The sequence below is a fragment of the Rana temporaria genome, chromosome 4 (genome assembly GCF_905171775.1).
Source record: "Rana temporaria chromosome 4, aRanTem1.1, whole genome shotgun sequence".
Taxonomy (NCBI): Eukaryota; Metazoa; Chordata; class Amphibia; order Anura; family Ranidae; genus Rana; species Rana temporaria.
In genome coordinates, this window is record NC_053492.1 from 264,010,728 (window position 1) to 264,034,366 (window position 23,639).

A 23,639-nucleotide genomic window follows, 5' to 3' on the forward strand; every position below is an offset into this window, starting at 1 on the left:
TAAATGTATTAGTATTTCACAGACTCCCCTCATCACAGAACCTCTCCCCAACACAGACCCCCCCTCATCATGGAACCCCCTCCCCCATCACAGATTCCTCTCCATCACAGACACCCCCCCCCCATCAAAGATTCCCCCCATCACAAAGCCCCCCAACACGAACTTCTCTCCATTACAAAGCCCCCAAAAACTGACCCCCCATCACAAAGCCCCCCCAACACAAACTCCTCTATATCACAAAGCCCCCAATAACAGACCCCCCACCACAAACTCCTCTCCATCAAAAAGCCCCCATAACAGATCCCCCATCATAAAGCCCCCAAACACAAACTCCTCTCCATCACAGAGCCCAGAATATCATATCCCCCATCACAGACTCCTCTCCATCACAGATTCCCCCATCAAAAAGCACCCATATCAGGTCCCCCCCATAGCAGATCCCCCATCACAGACTCCCCTTATCACAAAGCCCACCCAACACAAACTCCTCTCCTCACATAGCCTCCCATAACAGACCCCACTATCACAGACTCCCCCATCACAGATCCCCCATCGATATTACTCTGCCGTCCCTTCTATAACATCCCAGCACTCTGCCTCTCTGCTACCTCAATCACACAAGACGCAAAGGGGGGCGGGATTTGTACGAGATTAAAGAGGCAGTCCGCGGGCCGCGATCCGCCCCACGGGCCGTAGTTTGAGGACCCCTGGGTTAGAGAGGTAGGGGTCAATTCATTAAGAGATAAATACTGCATGGAATAACTCATGCAGTATTTATCTCAAAAGTAGTCAATTCACTAAGCAACGAATGCGTTAAATGTTTATGTTTTGCGTTATTTAGCACTTAAGTTTTGCGTTATTTTTGCAGGCTAACATTGTACCAGAAGGCTCACATCAATATTGTGAAACTGTGAAAACATTCTGTGTGATTTCATTCTCTCCCTGTAAGAACATTTTCACACTGATACATTGTATACTTGTCACTTCCTGGCCAGTGCCTCCAATTGTTATTTTGTACTTTTCTAAAAAAAACACCAGCAAACACCGGTTGATAAATAACTAATGTGTGTGTTTTTTTCGTGAATTTACTTCTCTCCTTAGCTCATATTTTTTTTTGCAGTATTTATCTCACTATTTTAACAAATGTGTGGTATTTACCTCACATTTAATATTTTACTATGATGAATTGACTTTTATTATCTCATGCGATATTTCCAAAATATTAGTCACGTGACCTTCATACCACTTTCAGTAACCTTTAGGCCTGGTTCACACCTATGCAGGTTGCAGTTTGCATATTCCAGGTGCATTTTGCATTTTTCAATACACATTTTTGATCCATTGAAGTCTATATGCTGGATTCACGTAGGGCGGCGTATTTTTGAGGCGGTGTAGCGTATCGTATTTTGGCTACGCCGCCGTAAGTCAGAGAGGCAAGTGCCTCCTAAGTTACAGTGGCGTAGCGTAAATGGGCCGGCGTAAGCGCACCCAATTCAAATTGTGAAGAGGTGGGCGTGTTTTATGTAAATAAACCATGACCCAACATGATTGACGTTTTTAACGAACGGCACATGCGCCGTCTGTGGACATATCCCAGTGTGCATTGCTCCAAAGTACGCCGCAAGGACGTATTGGTTTCGACGTGAACGTAAATTACGTCTAGCCCCATTCACGGACGACTTACGCAAACAACGTAAAGTTTTCAAAATTTTACGCGAGAACGACGGCCATACTTAACATTGGCTAGGCCAGCTATTTGTTCGACTAACTTTACGCCTGAAAACGCCTTACGTAAACGGCGTATCTTTACTGCGACGGGTAAGCGTAGTTTCGTGAATAGGTGTATCTCGCTGATTTACGCATTCTAGGCGTAAATCAGCGTTCACACCCCTAGCGGCCGGCGGAACTAGACAGCTAAGATACGACGGCGCAGGCTGTCGTATCTTAGCTACATTTAAGTGTATCTCAATTTGAGAATACACTTAAATGTACGACGGCTTAGATTCAGAGTTACGGCGGAGTATCTACTGATACACCGGCTTAACTCTTTGTGAACCTAGCTACATGGAATCAAAAACCAGAAACAAAGGCCCTTTCCATAAAATGCACAGATGTGAACGACATCCATAGGAAACCATGTAGTGTGCAAAACTGAAAATGCACTAAAAAATGCATAGGTGAGAACCAGGCCTTGACCCTGATATAGTCTAAATCTCTGATAGTGAGACCTCACCATTAGAGTCTTCATCTAGCTTCCACCCACAATAAAAATCATATTATTAAACCCCTCATTGCCTCTGGTAGCCAGAATGCCGATCAGTAGTCCACTGGCAAACACAGCCTGTGGGCCTTGTGCAAAGGAATTCTAATCAATACACCACATATACCTTTTTCAGCTACTTCAAGTCTAAATGCACTCACTCAAAGTGCATCTATGACTATTTCTGTAGCTTTGGATGGAGTAGGGAACGATAGGAATCTTTGTCAGGTTTTACTGGTATCCGGGGGTACTTTGGAAAGGTTTCCCTTTGTTTTATCAAACAAGAAGTGAGGGGAACTCTCCAACAACAATACAGGCAAAAGATGCTTTTTAAAGTTGAAGGAGAAGTACAGCCAAAGCTAGTAGACAATGGTCCTGGACAATCACCAGTTCTCTGCTCACAGGGCTCTGAGAACCGAGCGATCAGCGTTGTTTGATCGCTCGGTTCTCAGTCTCAGAGCCAGCTGGGGACAGATGCTGCATCTACCTAGGTAAGTATGATTTTGGAAAAAAAAATCTCTTTTAGGTAGGGGAATGCTGTAACCCTTGTGAGCATTTTATTGTTGTCTGTTTCCTTGTTGCAGATTTTCCTTTCTGGTAAAAATAGTGTCCCCGGGACAGGAAGTGAGTGAATTATTTTTAATGGTCATGAGATAGCAGTAAAACCGGACAGGGGTTCTAATCCTCCACTACATCCACAAAAAAAATGGCTATAGATACACTTTTTTTAGGGCTAAATCACACTATTCTGTACCCGATTAACAAACCTCCCACCTTGAGGTGTTTCTTTCTATGGAGGAGCAACGGGGACATCCTTGGACAGGAGCACTGTCTTGAGAAGCTAGCATTGGATGGACTAAATCAGGGGTCTCCAAACTTCCTGAACAAAAGGCCAGTTTACTGTCCTTGAGGCTCTTGAGGGGCCAGACTGTGACCAGTGGGATTAGAAAACACTCTGGTGTCAGTGAGAGTAAACAGAGTCCCATCATTTGTAGATGGAATAGTAGAACGAATAGTAACCTATTATTGGTATCAGTGGGAGGAATGGTGCCCCATTGTTTGTATTTAAGATAGGAATGGTGCCTTATCATTGGTCTCTTTGGGAGGTATTGTGCCCCATCATTTGTGTCTGTCTATGAGAGGAATGGTGCCCCAGCATTAGGGTCAGTGGATGGCATAGTGTCCCATCATTGATTTTAGTAGAAGTAATAGTGCCCTATTGTTGGCATCAGTGGGAGGAATGGTACCCCTCTGTTGGTATTCAAAGTAGGAATAGTGCCTCCTCATTGGTGTCTGTCGGTTTGAGGAATTGTGTCCCATCATTAGGGTCAGTGGATGGCCAGATAAAGGCAAGTAAAGGGTCACATCTGACCTGCGGCCCACAGTTTGTAGACCACTGGACTAGATGTAAATAGACTTTAATAATAATGTATATTACAAAGAAAATATTGCGCTTAATTTAAAATTATTATGTGAAGCTGCGATCAAAAGTGTTATACTACACAAAAACAGATTAAAGGGAAAAAAGATCGCGCTAAAAATGAAAATGACAATAAATGGTGAACAAAGTTCAAACAAATCAAGTGAATAGTCCCGCCACACGGGCAATTTGGTGAATTAATCTCCCAGGTGCACAAACGAAATCCACAAGAAAAGTGCTTTAAAGGAAAGGATCCTCCACCAAGGTTAAGAAGGGCCTCTTACCGGATGGAATTGATCTCCAGGTTATAAGAGATCTCACACAGCATGATAAGAGGTACTAGGATAATCGCATAGACAGCCACAGCATAGGAATCCTTATCACAGCAAGTCCTCATAAGCCAGAAACTCCCCAATAGATCATCCAGATGTATGCAAGAAAAACAAAGGCTCACATAGTGTAAAATCCTTATGTTTTAATAGAAAGGGGTAGATGCAAATACACTTACATTTAGTAGTTGAAAAACGTGCACATAAAAGCCGGCCAGCTTTGGAATCACAGCCCGTATCGGGTACAAGGTACGCGGTGACGTCAGCACGCCGCCTCCCAACGTTTCGTCGCAAAACTGGACTTGATCACGGGATACGGGCGGCGCTCTGAGTCACCGCGTATATACATAAACAAACGGATGCAGCCTCGATGTGAGCAGGCATTGAAAACCAATCCGCCATCTTAGCTACTGGAAAGAATCTCTTATTATTAATGACCCAAACCCGTACGAAGTGAGGGCAATCGTAAAGGCATATACAATGCACATATAAACAGAATGCATCTGCCAAAATTCAGGGTCATAATCGAATGGCATCTAGACATCTGTATTATAATTAAAACTGAATGTATCTCGAGTGCTGACACGTGTTAAACGCTGCTGTACAACCACATGCAGCGGCACATCAGCAACATCTCTATAGTCTTCCACAGCGTATTGCTACACCGGGCTGGAACAAAATAATTATATACCAAAAATATGATAAATTAAAAAAATTTAAAAGTGGTAACCAAATTTACTCGTTCATGGAATAAATACATGAACCTCCATTGTAGGAGACATAAATATATTAAAATTATGGGAGCAAGGAACTTTGAATACCCCAAAGCTGCTGCACCATGATGGTTGGGCATCTAAAAATCAAAAAAATCTTTTTTATTTCCTTTATAGAAAATCTTTATTACCCAACTCTTACTAAAAAATTTGATCAGAAAGAATCTTTTTTCTTAGTACAAAGACCACTAATAGGCCACCTCATCGAGCCAGCAACCATTTGTGTTATGCTGTAAATTATTATATACAAAAATAAGAAATTATTTAATAAAAATCTTAAAAATTGGTACATACAAAAAAGGTTTAAAATTATGTATACAGAAAATGTGAAGAATAAAAATTAATAGAACAATAATGGCAAATAAATATAAAAAATTTTTTTTGTATATTTCATAGAGGATTCAAAGTTATTTCAATCATGAATTCGCAATAAAACAATTAACATCTACTTCGATGTTTAGGCCGAAAGGTGTATAACATTTTAGCCTATAAACCCATGACATCTCTAATTGTGAGATGGTTCTCACCAAATGACTACCTCTCCAGTGGGGGCTGAACTTGTCAATTCCCAAAAAGATGGTATTATTAGGGTTTCTGTTGTGGGCTGTTAAGTAATGTTTGGACACGGAGTGTTTGGTGTAACCTAATCTGATGTTATTGATATGTTCGTTAAGGCGAACCTGTAGCGGTCTCTTGGTCCTGCCCACATACTGTAGCCCACATGGACACTGAAGTAAGTAGACTACCCCCGTTGTGGAGCATGTAATGAACGGCTTAATGGCATGGCTGCTAGACAAGCACGTAGAGGAAAAAGTTGTGGTTCTTCTGGAGTGACAGCCATTTATAGAACAGACCTGGCATTTACCACACTTATAAAAACCCGTAAGGCCCGAAAAGAATTTTGATTCCATACTAGGGGGGTTTAATATATTGGGAGCCAGTTTGTCTTTTAAAGATGGCGCTCCTCTAAAGACCACTTGGGGCCTATCAGGTAATAAGCCCCCCAAAACTTTGTCATTTTTTAAAATATGCCAATGTTTACCCACCAAGTGCTTTATATTTGCATGTTGGCATGAAAAGTTGGTAATAAAAGGGTTGCGAAACTTATTGTCTTGTTCCTTATTTTTAATGGCTAACAGATCAGATCTATTGACATTCTGAACCAAGGACATGGTGTTAGACAAAAACTCCTTTGAATAGCCCTTTTCTAAAAAACGTTGTGTGAGAACCTCCGCTTGTTCAATAAAAGTGGCATCTTCTGTGCAATTACGCTTTAATCTCAAATATTGGCTCTTAGGCACCGATCTTAACCACGAATTATGGTGGCAGCTGTTTTTAGGGATAAAAGCGTTTCTGTCAGTGGCTTTGAAATAAGTTGATGTAACAAAAACACCATCAGTGACAGAAATGGTCAGGTCTAGGAAATTGACCTTCTCTTGACTGACCTCATGGCTTAAATGTATGCCCCTGTCGTTGATATTCAGAGAATCCAAAAAAAGCTCTAAATCAGATCTAGTGCCTTCCCAGAGGAGGAGGATGTCGTCTATGTACCTAGCCCACAGAAGAATCTGTGGCATGGCATCCACACAGACGACATCCTCCTCCCATTTGGCCATAAATAGGTTCGCCAGACTGGGGGCATATTTAGCCCCCATGGCGACACCCCTATCTTGTCTAAAAAACTGGCCATTGAACCAAAAAAAGTTGTGGGATGCTGCATATTCCAACAATTCCATAATAAATAAAACCTGCTTAGTGGGCAACTCGGAATCCCTTTTTAAAAAATGCAGTACTGCCTCCAAACCCAAATCGTGTGGGATCACTGTGTATAACGAAGTTACATCAGCAGTAACCATCCACAGATCAGGAGAAGGAGTAAGATTTGTAAGCAGGTTAATAACGTGTCTGGTGTCTTTGACAAACGATGGCATGTTCCGTACCAGGGGTTGTAAGTAAAAATCGATGTACTTGCCCACCCGGGAGGTGATGGAATCTATCCCACTAACTATGGGCCTTCCCGGGGGGCATGTAGGATTTTTATGAACCTTGGGGAGGTAGTATATAATCGGAGTCCGAGGTGACTCCGGAATCAGAAAGGCCTTTTCTTTTTTATTTAAGATTTTAAGGCTACAACCCTTAGAGACAAGTTTGACCAGCCTCTTTTTGTATTTTTCACCTGGGTCTAAAGGGAGGGGGGTATAGGTATTCGTGTCCGCCAGGATGCGGTCCATCTCTTTCATGTAATCCTCCTTGTTGAGGACCACAATCCCTCCACCCTTATCTGCCGGGCGGATGACAACTTGCTTATTAGCACACAAGGATTTGATACCCAGCTCTATATTTTGTTTATTCTTCACGTTTTTTACCTGAAGGTCCTCAAGATCCTTTAAGGTAAGGTCTCTGAACACCTTAAGTGCAGGTGCTAAGTGACCAGGGGGATTGTATGTGGAGGCATTGGATAGGCCCGAATGCACATAATTATGGAGAATAGTTTGGGAAGGATTGAAAGGGTTGGAGGCTATATAACGTTGGACATTCAGCTTCCGGACATATTTATGTATGTCCATGTACGTTGCGAATTTGTTTAAATTCTTAGGGGGGGCATACTTTAAGCCTTTATCCAAAACGGCTAGTTCAGGGCCAGAAAGGGGGTGGGCACTAAGGTTGAAAATGCCTCCACCTCCTATATTCTCGCTCTTTTGGGACTGAATACGCCACCCCCCTCTGGTCCCTCTTTTAGTTCTCCTAACCTTTTTAGGCCTTGTCCCACACGGGGAAAAACCCATTGTGGTTGTCCCTGTCCATCTACTTGTATGTCATCAAAAGAGTAAAGTCCTCCACTAGCACCATTGTCTCCATAGGTTGCTACTGGATTTTGATAGACAGTACCTTCGGACTCTGCAATATTTCCCAAAGGTAGGAAGCTGTTGTGTGTTAATACATTATAACTAGTGTCGTAATCTCCAGTATAATGCACAACACCATTATCTCCATACGGAGGCCCTACATGCTGTGAGGGTGCTCTGCTTTGTACCTGACTTTGATAGTCTTGGTATTGATTACCCAGCTGGTTGCCAGCTGAATAATTTGTGGGCATTGGTGGGCGAAATTGACCTCCTCTTCCACGAGCACCTGTACCTCCTGGACGTGAATAGGTCCCTCCACGGGGCCTAAACCCAGGGGGTGGATAGGGGATGCCTCTATGTCCCCCCCCAATATTGGCCACACTATTGGGATAGGCGACAAAAGGTCTTTTACCTTTTTTCTGAGAGCCACTAGGGGTACCCCCTGCTTTGGGTCGACCCTGTGTCCCACCATTTGCAGTCATATTACCACCAGAGCCACTCGTGGCTGTAGTAAGAGGAGCGGTATCCATAGCAGGGTTGGCCAAACTCTGCTCCTCGGCCGCGAGTTTCCTCTGCCAGTCAAAGATGAGATGGGAATGGTAATCAGCAATATCCCTATTATATTTCTTTTTCTTTTTGTTTTTTTGTTCTTTTTCCTCTTTCTCCAGCACTTTAAGCAAATTTTTTGACCTATCTAGGTATTCTTCCGATGACATAAATGGAACCAGTTTATCTTTAATTAACTTAATTTCGTCATCCAGTCTGCTCAGTTTGCTTGTCTTACGATCACCCAAGAATTTAAGCAAGCTTAAACCAGCATCATTGAAATATTTATACCAACCATTAAGGTCAGTTTCACCTTTTTGGGGGGCAATTTCCCATCGAAGGCTACGAGGTACTATCTGTTGTTTTATGTATGTATCAAGAAACACTATGTCCCACTGAGTGTGCAGTTCAGAGATGGTGAGGTTCTTTAAACGCATAAAGAGACCTCCCAAGTCGCTGTCACCCTCTTTAAAGACCTCAAAAACCCCATCTGTGTTAACCACACGGTTGGCCCTAAATTCAAAGATATCCATCGATCCCAAACAATTGACAAAAAAGGTGTAAACAATAAGTGAAACTGTGAAAAAAAATTAGCTGCAATAATGGGTATAGATCAAATAGTACAAAGAAAATATTGCGCTTAATTTAAAATTATTATGTGAAGCTGCGATCAAAAGTGTTATACTACACAAAAACAGATTAAAGGGAAAAAAGATCGCGCTAAAAATGAAAATGACAATAAATGGTGAACAAAGTTCAAACAAATCAAGTGAATAGTCCCGCCACACGGGCAATTTGGTGAATTAATCTCCCAGGTGCACAAACGAAATCCACAAGAAAAGTGCTTTAAAGGAAAGGATCCTCCACCAAGGTTAAGAAGGGCCTCTTACCGGATGGAATTGATCTCCAGGTTATAAGAGATCTCACACAGCATGATAAGAGGTACTAGGATAATCGCATAGACAGCCACAGCATAGGAATCCTTATCACAGCAAGTCCTCATAAGCCAGAAACTCCCCAATAGATCATCCAGATGTATGCAAGAAAAACAAAGGCTCACATAGTGTAAATTCCTTATGTTTTAATAGAAAGGGGTAGATGCAAATACACTTACATTTAGTAGTTGAAAAACGTGCACATAAAAGCCGGCCAGCTTTGGAATCACAGCCCGTATCGGGTACAAGGTACGCGGTGACGTCAGCACGCCGCCTCCCAACGTTTCGTCGCAAAACTGGACTTGATCACGGGATACGGGCGGTGCTCTGAGTCACCGCGTATATACATAAACAAACGGATGCAGCCTCGATGTGAGCAGGCATTGAAAACCAATCCGCCATCTTAGCTACTGGAAAGAATCTCTTATTATTAATGACCCAAACCCGTACGAAGTGAGGGCAATCGTAAAGGCATATACAATGCACATATAAACAGAATGCATCTGCCAAAATTCAGGGTCATAATCGAATGGCATCTAGACATCTGTATTATAATTAAAACTGAATGTATCTCGTGTGCTGACACGTGTTAAACGCTGCTGTACAACCACATGCAGCGGCACATCAGCAACATCTCTATAGTCTTCCACAGCGTATTGCTACACCGGGCTGGAACAAAATAATTATATACCAAAAATATGATAAATTAAAAAAATTTAAAAGTGGTAACCAAATTTACTCGTTCATGGAATAAATACATGAACCTCCATTGTAGGAGACATAAATATATTAAAATTATGGGAGCAAGGAACTTTGAATACCCCAAAGCTGCTGCACCATGATGGTTGGGCATCTAAAAATCAAAAAAATCTTTTTTATTTCCTTTATAGAAAATCTTTATTACCCAACTCTTACTAAAAAATTTGATCAGAAAGAATCTTTTTTCTTAGTACAAAGACCACTAATAGGCCACCTCATCGAGCCAGCAACCATTTGTGTTATGCTGTAAATTATTATATACAAAAGTAAGAAATTATTTAATAAAAATCTTAAAAATTGGTACATACAAAAAAGGTTTAAAATTATGTATACAGAAAATGTGAAGAATAAAAATTAATAGAACAATAATGGCAAATAAATATAAAAAATTTTTTTTGTATATTTCATAGAGGATTCAAAGTTATTTCAATCATGAATTCGCAATAAAACAATTAACATCTACTTCGATGTTTAGGCCGAAAGGTGTATAACATTTTAGCCTATAAACCCATGACATCTCTAATTGTGAGATGGTTCTCACCAAATGACTACCTCTCCAGTGGGGGCTGAACTTGTCAATTCCCAAAAAGATGGTATTATTAGGGTTTCTGTTGTGGGCTGTTAAGTAATGTTTGGACACGGAGTGTTTGGTGTAACCTAATCTGATGTTATTGATATGTTCGTTAAGGCGAACCTGTAACGGTCTCTTGGTCCTGCCCACATACTGTAGCCCACATGGACACTGAAGTAAGTAGACTACCCCCGTTGTGGAGCATGTAATGAACGGCTTAATGGCATGGCTGCTAGACAAGCACGTAGAGGAAAAAGTTGTGGTTCTTCTGGAGTGACAGCCATTTATAGAACAGACCTGGCATTTACCACACTTATAAAAACCCGTAAGGCCCGAAAAGAATTTTGATTCCATACTAGGGGGGTTTAATATATTGGGAGCCAGTTCTATCCCATAGTTAGTGGGATAGATTCCATCACCTCCCGGGTGGGCAAGTACATCGATTTTTACTTACAACCCCTGGTACGGAACATGCCATCGTTTGTCAAAGACACCAGACACGTTATTAACCTGCTTACAAATCTTACTCCTTCTCCTGATCTGTGGATGGTTACTGCTGATGTAACTTCGTTATACACAGTGATCCCACACGATTTGGGTTTGGAGGCAGTACTGCATTTTTTAAAAAGGGATTCCGAGTTGCCCACTAAGCAGGTTTTATTTATTATGGAATTGTTGGAATATGCAGCATCCCACAACTTTTTTTGGTTCAATGGCCAGTTTTTTAGACAAGATAGGGGTGTCGCCATGGGGGCTAAATATGCCCCCAGTCTGGCGAACCTATTTATGGCCAAATGGGAGGAGGATGTCGTCTGTGTGGATGCCATGCCACAGATTCTTCTGTGGGCTAGGTACATAGACGACATCCTCCTCCTCTGGGAAGGCACTAGATCTGATTTAGAGCTTTTTTTGGATTCTCTGAATATCAACGACAGGGGCATACATTTAAGCCATGAGGTCAGTCAAGAGAAGGTCAATTTCCTAGACCTGACCATTTCTGTCACTGATGGTGTTTTTGTTACATCAACTTATTTCAAAGCCACTGACAGAAACGCTTTTATCCCTAAAAACAGCTGCCACCATAATTCGTGGTTAAGATCGGTGCCTAAGAGCCAATATTTGAGATTAAAGCGTAATTGCACAGAAGATGCCACTTTTATTGAACAAGCGGAGGTTCTCACACAACGTTTTTTAGAAAAGGGCTATTCAAAGGAGTTTTTGTCTAACACCATGTCCTTGGTTCAGAATGTCAATAGATCTGATCTGTTAGCCATTAAAAATAAGGAACAAGACAATAAGTTTCGCAACCCTTTTATTACCAACTTTTCATGCCAACATGCAAATATAAAGCACTTGGTGGGTAAACATTGGCATATTTTAAAAAATGACAAAGTTTTGGGGGGCTTATTACCTGATAGGCCCCAAGTGGTCTTTAGAGGAGCGCCATCTTTAAAAGACAAACTGGCTCCCAATATATTAAACCCCCCTAGTATGGAATCAAAATTCTTTTCGGGCCTTACGGGTTTTTATAAGTGTGGTAAATGCCAGGTCTGTTCTATAAATGGCTGTCACTCCAGAAGAACCACAACTTTTTCCTCTACGTGCTTGTCTAGCAGCCATGCCATTAAGCCGTTCATTACATGCTCCACAACGGGGGTAGTCTACTTACTTCAGTGTCCATGTGGGCTACAGTATGTGGGCAGGACCAAGAGACCGTTACAGGTTCGCCTTAACGAACATATCAATAACATCAGATTAGGTTACACCAAACACTCCGTGTCCAAACATTACTTAACAGCCCACAACAGAAACCCTAATAATACCATCTTTTTGGGAATTGACAAGTTCAGCCCCCACTGGAGAGGTAGTCATTTGGTGAGAACCATCTCACAATTAGAGATGTCATGGGTTTATAGGCTAAAATGTTATACACCTTTCGGCCTAAACATCGAAGTAGATGTTAATTGTTTTATTGCGAATTCATGATTGAAATAACTTTGAATCCTCTATGAAATATACAAAAAAATTTTTTTATATTTATTTGCCATTATTGTTCTATTAATTTTTATTCTTCACATTTTCTGTATACATAATTTTAAACCTTTTTTGTATGTACCAATTTTTAAGATTTTTATTAAATAATTTCTTATTTTTGTATATAATAATTTACAGCATAACACAAATGGTTGCTGGCTCGATGAGGTGGCCTATTAGTGGTCTTTGTACTAAGAAAAAAGATTCTTTCTGATCAAATTTTTTAGTAAGAGTTGGGTAATAAAGATTTTCTATAAAGGAAATAAAAAAGATTTTTTTGATTTTTAGATGCCCAACCATCATGGTGCAGCAGCTTTGGGGTATTCAAAGTTCCTTGCTCCCATAATTTTAATATATTTATGTCTCCTACAATGGAGGTTCATGTATTTATTCCATGAACGAGTAAATTTGGTTACCACTTTTAAATTTTTTTAATTTATCATATTTTTGGTATATAATTATTTTGTTCCAGCCCGGTGTAGCAATACGCTGTGGAAGACTATAGAGATGTTGCTGATGTGCCGCTGCATGTGGTTGTACAGCAGCGTTTAACACGTGTCAGCACTCGAGATACATTCAGTTTTAATTATAATACAGATGTCTAGATGCCATTCGATTATGACCCTGAATTTTGGCAGATGCATTCTGTTTATATGTGCATTGTATATGCCTTTACGATTGCCCTCACTTCGTACGGGTTTGGGTCATTAATAATAAGAGATTCTTTCCAGTAGCTAAGATGGCGGATTGGTTTTCAATGCCTGCTCACATCGAGGCTGCATCCGTTTGTTTATGTATATACGCGGTGACTCAGAGCGCCGCCCGTATCCCGTGATCAAGTCCAGTTTTGCGACGAAACGTTGGGAGGCGGCGTGCTGACGTCACCGCGTACCTTGTACCCGATACGGGCTGTGATTCCAAAGCTGGCCGGCTTTTATGTGCACGTTTTTCAACTACTAAATGTAAGTGTATTTGCATCTACCCCTTTCTATTAAAACATAAGGATTTTACACTATGTGAGCCTTTGTTTTTCTTGCATACATCTGGATGATCTATTGGGGAGTTTCTGGCTTATGAGGACTTGCTGTGATAAGGATTCCTATGCTGTGGCTGTCTATGCGATTATCCTAGTACCTCTTATCATGCTGTGTGAGATCTCTTATAACCTGGAGATCAATTCCATCCGGTAAGAGGCCCTTCTTAACCTTGGTGGAGGATCCTTTCCTTTAAAGCACTTTTCTTGTGGATTTCGTTTGTGCACCTGGGAGATTAATTCACCAAATTGCCCGTGTGGCGGGACTATTCACTTGATTTGTTTGAACTTTGTTCACCATTTATTGTCATTTTCATTTTTAGCGCGATCTTTTTTCCCTTTAATAATGTATATTCTCTACCCAACCTAAGTACCATAACTGTAAAATAGGTCATGGAAATTAAGTTCACTATGAAATATACATCTTGACGTGAAACAATACCAATGCGCACAAAAATGTGAGAGGTGAATTTTATTCAGTGCTACCACCACTGTTTACTCTCCACTTCCTGGTGGCACAATGTCATCATTGAGCCCTGCCTCGCTTCGTCACCTCCTGTGACTTCCTTTGGAAGAAGTCACAGTACATGATGAAACGTGCCGGGGGTGGGGCTCAGTGACATCATCGTGCCACCAGGAAGGATCTTTAAGGACATAAGGGTTTGGTGATGCTGCTGTCTTTCCCTTAAGAATATTACACGCTTGTATAAGAGATCTGTGTTTAAGGTGGTGCACTGCTGTTGTTGAGTGCACTAAGAGTAAACTGTAGTGGTGGTAGCCCTCAAGAGAATTCACCTCTATCACATTGTTTTGCACATTGGAACTGTTTCACATCAAGATTAAAAGTGATGAACTCAATTTTCATTAGCTATATTACAATAGTGGTGGAACCCCCTAGTGTTTACACATTATTGTTCAGGGGCGGTCTGACCATTCGGGCACTCGGCACTGCCCGAGGGCCCCATGCCACTAGGGTGCCCCATCAGGATTGCCAGCCTCAGTAAAACCAGGAACAGTATGTAAAAATCTGTGGGGTTTTTTTAAATCCCAAGATTATAGCTGCCCCGCCTCACCAGTACCTTTTCAGTGTGTGTATGTGTATTCTGTGTATATGTATACTGTGGCCCAGATTCACATAGAATTACGCCGGCGTATCAGTAGATACGCCGACGTAACTCCGAATCTAAGCCCGTCGTATGTTTAAATGTATTCTCAAACTGAGATACACTTAAACATGCCTAAGATACGACGGCCTGCGCCGTCGTATCTTAGGGTGCAATATTTACGCTGGCCGCTAGGTGGCGCTTCCATTGAGGTCGGCGTAGAATATGCAAATGAGTCGTTACGCCGATTCACGAACGTACGCTTGCCCGTCGCAGTAAATTTACGCCGTTTCTGTAAGAGATACGCGGCGTAAAGATAAACAGGCCCCCTAGGTGGCGTATCCATTGTGAAGTATGGGCGTCGTTCCCGCGTCGCAATTTAAAAATGTTACGTTGTTTGCGTAACTCGTCCGTGAATGGGGCTGGACGCCATTTACGTTCACGTCGAAACCAATGACGTAGTTGGGACTTCATTTAGCGCAATGCACGTCGGGAAATTTTAGGGACGGCGCATGCGCAGTACGTTCGGCGCGGGAACGAGCCTAATTTAAATGCTCTACGCCCCCTACCCGGCTCATTTGAATTACGCGGGCTTGCGCCGGGGGATTTACGCTACGCCACCGCAACTTTACAGGCAAGTTCTTTGAGAATAAAGCACTTGCCTGTAAAACTTGCGGCGGCGTATCGTAAATGTCATACGTTACGCCGCCGCAGTTTTGCGCGAGTCTACGTGAATCTGGCCCTGTGTGTGTATATTGTGTGTCTGTGTTTGTAAACTGTGTATGTATACTGTGTGTGTATACTGTGTGTGTATACTGTGTGGCCCCATAATCTATTGCCTGGGGGCCCCATAATCTCCTATTGCCTGGGAGCTCCATGAGTTGTCAGTCCGCCCCTGTTATTGTTTAATGTTTGGTGGGACACAGATTTATTTTGTTGGTTACTTATCACTTAACACAGGGTAGCTCAGCACAATTTTAAATAGACTTTAGGGGCCAGATTCACGTAGGAGGGCGTATCTTTGTGCGGGCGTAGCGTATCCTATTTACGCTACGCCTCCGCAACTTAGACAGGCAAGTACAGTGGCCCAGATTCAGTAAGCAATTGCGCCTGCGTAACCATAGTTACGCAGCGCAATTGCTGACTTGCGCCGGCGTAACGAGTTCTCCTGATTCAGAGAACTCGTTACGCCGACTGCAGCATAAGGCCACGCAGATTTTAGGCTGCATTCTTGCGATGACCGCTAGGGGGCGTTCCCATTGTGGTCAGCGTATAGTATGCAAATTGCATACTTACGCCGATTCACAATGTTGCGCGCCCCCTGCGTACGCAAGTTACTTTGTTTCCGTACAGCGTGTTTAGCGTAAGGCTGCCCCTTCTAATAGCAGGGGCAGCCAATGCTAAACTATACCCGGCGTTCCCGCGTTGCGACGTTCGAATTTTACATCGTTTGCGTAAGTGAATCGTGAATGGCGCATGACGCCATTCACGTTCACTTTGAAGCAAATGACGTCCTTGCGACGTCATTTGCCGCAATGCACGTCGGGAAAGTTTCCCGACGGAGCATGCGCTCTACGCTCGGCGCGGGAGCGCGCCTAATTTAAATGATTCCCGCCCCCGGCGGGATCATTTACATTGCGCGCGCTTACGCCGGGCAATTTTGCCGGCGCGCCCTCGCAATTTACGGAGCTACTGCTCCGTGAATCGAGGGCAGCTCAAAATATTTGCGGGGGCGCAGGGCAAAATCGTTGTCCTGCGCCTCCGCAAATAGAGCGCAATTCTTTCTGAATCCGGGCCAGTATTCACAAAGCACTTGCTCCGTAAATGGACCGGCGTAAGCCCGCGTAATTCAAAGTAGGCTGGTAGGGGGCGTGTTGTATGGAAATGAATCGTGACCCCACGTAAATGACGCACCTAACGAACGGCGCACGCATGCTCAGTATCACGTCGAATTTTCTCCGTAAATTACGTTGGCTCAATGCTTAGCCGATGTGAACGTAACCTACGCCCATCCCCATTCACGTACGACTTACGCAAACAACGTAAAATACGACGCTGTTCCGACGTCCATACCTTAACATGACTTACCCCTGCTTTATGAGGGGTAAAGTTACGCCGGTCGTACGCCTATTTTAATACGCCGGGTGCAAGTGAATCGGCGTATCTAGCTCATTCGCATATTCTACGCGGAAATATACGGAAGCGCCCCTAGCAGCCAGCGTAAATATGCACCCCAAGATACGATGGCGTAGGAGACTTACGCCGCTTGTATCTTGGCAACAGTGAGGCGTATCTGATTCTATGAATCAGGCGCATAGATGCAACGCCTCACATTCGGACTTACGACGGCGTATCAGGAGATACGCCGTCGTAAGTCCTTTGTGAATCTGGGCCTTGGTGACTGACTAACAAGTTAAACCCAACTTCAGCTAACAGCTTTTAAGTGATTACAGAAAACATTTATTTTTTTCCTTTTGGTATAAAGGTTTGACATAAATGAATAAAAGTTGACTATTGTAAGCACTTCTTCAGTGGTAAATATATAGACGTGTGCCCAGGCACACCCTAATCACTACGTGCAGTGCTGATTTCCCCTATTGCATGTGTTGGCCCCCCTGCCCGGCAGTGCTGCTGGCTGCCAGCTGCTGTGGGGAATATTTCAGGATGGAGAGTGGGGGAAGGGGTTAGCAAATATGTCATATACTGGAGCCTTCCTTTTTTAAATGAACACAGTGAACACTCACTGTGTTCATTCATAACTGAAGCATAGTAAACTGTGCTTACTATGCTTCGGTTTGTGAATGAACAAGAAGCTGCTTAACACAGAGCACTTCCCATTAATTTACTGCCCTGTGCATCTGAGGTTGCAGAGAAAGGCATGCGTGTTTGAGCTTTGGGGTGCACACCCCACTGTAATAAGCTGCGCACACCTATGGGTAAATGGTATGGCAAAATCCTCTAACTGAGACTTTCACCAGACAGCTTGGTCTGTTAAAGCAGAACTAAACCCACTGACGTAATGGTTTCCCAAAACAGTTCCATTCTAGGCATTCTATAAATGATAACTGTCACAGTCGCTTGTGCTTTTGGTCAAACTGTCAAGTCATCAAATGACTGGAGTCATAATCGATCACATGTGCAGCTCCATGGCAACAGCAAATCACACAGAGGCCAAGATGGCAGATTCCTTGGCTGTATAAAGGATAGGAGGGTTTCCTTTGGCTTGAAATGGAAGTTGATAAATAACAAGATCAACAGGTAATAAAAACTATGGGCCAGATTCAGGTACAAATACGTTACGCTGCGGCGGCGTAACGTATCCCGTTTACGTTATACCGCCGCAGGTTTACAGTGTAAGTGCCTGATTCACAAAGCTCTTACCTGTAAACTTGCGGTGGTGTAACGTAAATCCGCTTGGCGCAAGCCCCCCTAATTCAAATGGGGCGGGCACCATTTAAATTAGGCGAGTTCCCGCGCCGAACGTACTGCGCATGCTCCGTCCATCAAATTACCCGACGTGCATTGTGCTCAATGACGTCGCAAGGACATCATTGGTTTCAATTAACGTAAATGGCGTCCAGCGCCATTCACGGACGACTTACGCAAACGACGTGAATTTTAAAATTTCGACGCGGGAACGACGGCCATACTTAACATTGGCTAGGCCACCTAGAGGGCAGCCTTAGTTTTACGCGGCGTATCTCGACGGAAACAACGTAAATTGAGAGCGACGGGTAAATCGTACGTTCGTGAATCGCCGTAACTAGTCATTTGCATATACTACGCCGACCGCAATGGAATCGCCACCTAGCGGCCGTCCTAGAATTGCATCCTAAGATCCGACAGGTGTTAGTCAATTACACCTGTCGGATCTTAGGGCTATCTATGCGTAACTGATTCTATGAATCAGCCGCGTAGTTACGCCGGGCGGATCACAGAGATACGACGGCGTATCAGGAGATAAGCCATCGTATCTCTTTTGTGAATCTGGCACTATGTTATGGAGAGACTCAGAAAATCAAAGACTAGTCACTATATCATATTATATAGGTCATTTTTAAATGCGGCCTTTAGTGCCACTTTAAGGTGGGTATGTACTGGTGTGCATCATTCTACGTTGATGATATATACATTTTGGAAACACAAAAAGGCATACAAGAAACTTTTTTTTCATATATTATGTTGCTTGTGACAACAAGATATTAGAGATTTAATTATCAAAAATAAACATCTGCAGGTGCAAGGATCTCAGTATGCTTTCTGGATTAATAGCTACATTTAATATTTGTTATTCAAGGAAGTTAAAATATATAGAACACCCAGAAATCTATGAGCACAGACAGTATAATGTAGATTGTTAGTATGGATTAATGATCTGGAGGAGGCTCCTATAGATCTCCAGGCAGCCGCACCCCCGTGTATAGTGACAGCGATGTACTAAGGAGGTGTAGGAAATGACAGCATGCATATAATAAGCGATATCTGATCGTTCCCCCCCAGGCTGGCCTCACCTCTGCAGCACATTTGGCGATATGAAAAGGAGGTTCACTGAGGAGCCCCACAACCTCCATCTGGAGCCGCTCCGAGGCCATCGTGGTGTGCTGCGGCGTGTCTCGGCGTCTCCCGGTCACCAAGGTTACATGACAAGCCGTGACGTCACCCGGCAAATCCGGGCTGATTGCAGGAGGACCGAGGAGGACATTACACTCTTCACTCGTCATTCATAAACTCGGGACTACACAGATCAGTCTTTAGAAGCTGGACACACATGGGTAACATGTCTGATCTCACAAAGGAAGAGGTCTTAAATATAGTAATTACTCTCAGTAATAATAGTGGCCATACATTCTGCAATAACATGATCAATCTCTTTTCCAATCTATAACTGACAAATGGAAATGACAGTGACAAGCACAGGGAAGTTGAGTTCGATGATCAATAGTTGGATGATAGAATAATAAATTATCGATCATTGTGCCACCATGCAGTCTCCGATTCCGATTAATAAAAAAACACAATCGGATTCATGAATCTCAGTGCTGAAAATTGATACAATCAACCAAATCCAATCTACAAGGGGCCAGATTCTCATACAGCGGCGTATTGTTGCGCGGGCGTAACGTATCTTATTTACGTTATGCCTCCGCAACTTAGACGGGCAAGTGCTGTATTCTCAAAGCACTTGCTCCGTAAGTTGCGTCGGCGTAGTGTAAATCGGCCGGCATAAGCCCGCCTAATTCAAATGTGGGACAGGGGGGCGTGTTTTATGTTAATGTTATGTGACCCGACGTGATTGACGTTTTTCACGAACGGCGCATGCGCCATCCGTGGACATATCCCTGTGTGCATTGCTCCAAATACGCCGTAAGGACGTATTGGTTTCGACGTGAACGTAAATTACGTCCAGCCCCATTCACGGACGACTTACGCAAAATTTTCAAATTTCGTCGCGGGAACGACGGCCATACTTAACATTGGTACGCCGCATATAGCAGGGGTAACTTTACGCCGGGAAAAGCCTAACGTAAACGGCGTATCTGTACTGCGTCGGCCGGGCGTACGTTCATGAATTTGCGTATCTAGCTGATTTACATATTTCTAAGCGTAAATCAGCATACACGCCCCTAGCGGCCAGCATAAATATGCAGTTACGATCCGACGGCGTAAGAAACTTACGCCAGTCGGATCTAAGGGAAATCTATGCGTAACTGATTCTAAGAATCAGGCGCACAGATACGACGGCGCAACTCAGAGATACGCCGTCGTATCTCGTTTGTGAATCTGGGCCAAGGAGTCTAAATTGATCGGATATGAAGTTATAACTATTCGATTGCTTGCCAATCTGATCATTTTGATTGTCATTGGAAGGCAGGCAGAAAGATTTTCTGTAAATCACTTGTTATTATTGCAGTAGCAAATTCCTGCAGACGTCATAATGACCCCACTGTCCACTCTCATTAATTATTATTATTAAAGTGTTAATAAACCCTCTGTGGAAAAATAATAAACATAGCCGTATACCTTAAATTGGGGGTCTCCAAACTTTCTAAACAAAGGGCCAATCTTCTGTTCTCCAGACATTAGGGGGTGAACTGTGCCCAATGTGAATAAACAATGCCTGATCTTTGGCATTAGTGGGAGAAATAATAGTGTCAGTGGGAGGAATAGTGTCCTTTCTTTTTGTCAGTGGAAAGCAGTGGCGGCTGGTGGAAAAATGTATTGGGGGGGTGCGGAAAACAGTATGCCAACCCCCCTCGTTGGTCAGTCAGTAGGTAACACTTACCCCATCACCGGGGGCTTCCCCTGCTCGGCGGCGGCCTCCCGTCCTACTGGTCATCACAGCAACGGTAGCCCCCCATTCTGGTCATCACAATGTCAGCTTCCGTTTCCTCCCTCTTCCTTGGCTGCCAATCGGGAATCTTCTCTTTTCGGCCAATTGAAAAATGGGTCTCAACCCGCTTCTGATTTGCCTGATTGAGAATCAGTGTTTCAACAGCAAATATTCCCTCGCTGTTGTAACACACCTGGCTCAGGATGCATCCTCTGCGACCGGAGCCCACCCAATTTTGAAGCCTATTAGAGCCTCTGGCTCTAATCGGGTGATTTAAAAAAAAAAAAAAACCTTGGCTGCTGTAATTCTTGCACGAATAGGGGGTGGCCGTGGCAGCCATGCTATGCATGAATCTATCCATAATGCATATAGGGGGTGGCGAGAAGAGAGGGGGGGGGCGGCACCCAGGTGCCCCTAATGGATGGGTCGCCAATGGTGGAAAGAATAATACCCCATTGTTGGTATCAGCGGGAGGAATTATGCCACATTGTTGGTGTCAGTGGAAGCAATAGTGCCCCATTGTTGGTATCAGTGGCAGGAATTATGCCACGTTGTTGGTATCGGTGGCAGGAATTATGCCACGTTGCTGGTATCAGTGGCAGGAATTATGCCATGTTGTTGGTATCAGTGGCAGGAATTATGCCACGTTGCTGGTATCAGTGGCAGGAATTATGCCACGTTGCTGGTATCAGTGGCAGGAATTATGCCACGTTGCTGGTATCAGTGGCAGGAATTATGCCACGTTGCTGGTATCAGTGGCAGGTATTATGCCATGTTGTTGGTATCAGTGGCAGGAATTATGCCACATTGCTGGTATCAGTGGCAGGAATTATGCCACGTTGTTGGTACCAGTGGCAGGAATTATGCCACGTTGTTGGTACCAGTGGCAGGAATTATGCCACGTTGTTGGTACCAGTGGCAGGAATTATGCCATGTTGTTGGTATCAGTGGCAGGAATTATGCCACGTTGCTGGTATCAGTGGCAGGAATTATGCCACGTTGCTGGTATCAGTGGCAGGTATTATGCCATGTTGTTGGTATCAGTGGCAGGAATTATGCCACATTGCTGGTATCAGTGGCAGGAATTATGCCACGTTGTTGGTACCAGTGGCAGGAATTATGCCACGTTGTTGGTACCAGTGGCAGGAATTATGCCACGTTGTTGGTACCAGTGGCAGGAATTATGCCATGTTGTTGGTATCAGTGGCAGGAATTATGCCACGTTGCTGGTATCAGTGGCAGGAATTATGCCACGTTGCTGGTATCAGTGGCAGGTATTATGCCATGTTGTTGGTATCAGTGGCAGGAATTATGCCACATTGCTGGTATCAGTGGCAGGAATTATGCCACGTTGTTGGTACCAGTGGCAGGAATTATGCCACGTTGTTGGTACCAGTGGCAGGAATTATGCCACGTTGTTGGTACCAGTGGCAGGAATTATGCCATGTTGTTGGTATCAGTGGCAGGAATTATGCCTCGAGCCAGATAAAAGCAAGCAAAGGGCCACATCTGGCTCCAGGGATGCAGTTTGGAGACCACTGCCTTAAATCATAGTTTTTCTTTTTTTTTGTGCAGGCAGGGCTCAGGAAACACATGAGCTCCGCTACTGTGCTTGAGGGATGCATTAGGGGTGGCACACTCTGGTTACCTTTTTTTTGCTCCAGTGTGGAGTGCACACACAAAACACTAGGTGCAATAAAAAAGTAAAACACGCAAAAAAGTGCATGGGGTGTAACACATGATTTCCCTACTAGGAGAATGGACATTAGCCCTGAACCCCCAGAGTACAAAACTCCTGACAGAGACAAGGTACTTGTGGTCCACCCATCCAAAACCAAGAGACCGCCTGTACAGTGGAATCTTGGATTGCAAGTAACGCAGTTTATGAGCGTTTTGCAATACAAACTATTTTTTTTAAAATCCTGAATCGATTTGTGAGTGTTGTCTCGCAAGACAAGCAGGATTCAAGACGCTGGTCCAGGGGCGTTGGTGGCTCTCAGTGCTTCGTGAAGAACTCAGAGACAATCCAGTTTGCGTCCGTTTGCTCCATGTTGGCACTGTGTCCACTGGAGCATTTGCATTTTGCAGAGCAAAGTATGACTGGCCATAGAGGGATTACTTATAAGCAGTCGCTCGGCTTAAACATGTATTGTAATAGGTGTGAACTAAAAACAGTTTGGCAAAGTTTTTTTTTTTTTTACAATTTTCACAATACAACAGATCAGAGTATGGGGTTGTTTAGGGAATACTAGGATGGGTACACATAGTCAGGGCTGGACTGGGACAGAAATTTGGCCCTGGACTTCATCCAGACTGGCCCACTTTGACAGGTCTCTCCCACAGCGGCCGGACAACTCCCGCACTCCCCCGGCCACCCAAGCCCCCTCTCCCCCTTCACTAGCCGTTCTATTTATTAGAGTAGAACGGCTGGTACTGGTACTCTTATAGGCAGTACCAGTGGGGAAGCTAGACGTTATTTCACCCGGGGAAAAGAATACGTTCGGTGCCCCCCCCTTATGGGACAAGATTAGGCAGAAGTGAGAAACTCCCAGGCCATAGCTGTTGAGTCAGCTGTCATGTTCCTCTGTTGTCCCCCCTGCTTCTTTGTTCCCCTCAGGTGAGTGCTGTGGGGAGGGAGAGACAGAGGAGCAGAGGGGGGAGGCAATCCGCTGTCACTGAAGCCAGCCCACTGAGCCATC

General features: G+C 43.7%; 1 protein-coding gene across 1 annotated transcript in view; it reads right to left on the reverse strand.

Moving 5' to 3' along the window:
- Nucleotides 1-19,246, reverse strand: part of PPIL6 (peptidylprolyl isomerase like 6) — a 42,490-nt gene extending 23,244 nt beyond the window's left edge. Inside the window, exon 1 of the mRNA XM_040350215.1 lies at nucleotides 19,121-19,246. Within this exon, the coding sequence (XP_040206149.1) occupies nucleotides 19,121-19,201 (81 nt within the window). The 5' untranslated portion in view covers nucleotides 19,202-19,246. The remainder of the gene's footprint in view (nucleotides 1-19,120) is intronic.
- Between the last annotated feature and the right edge of the window lie 4,393 nt (nucleotides 19,247-23,639).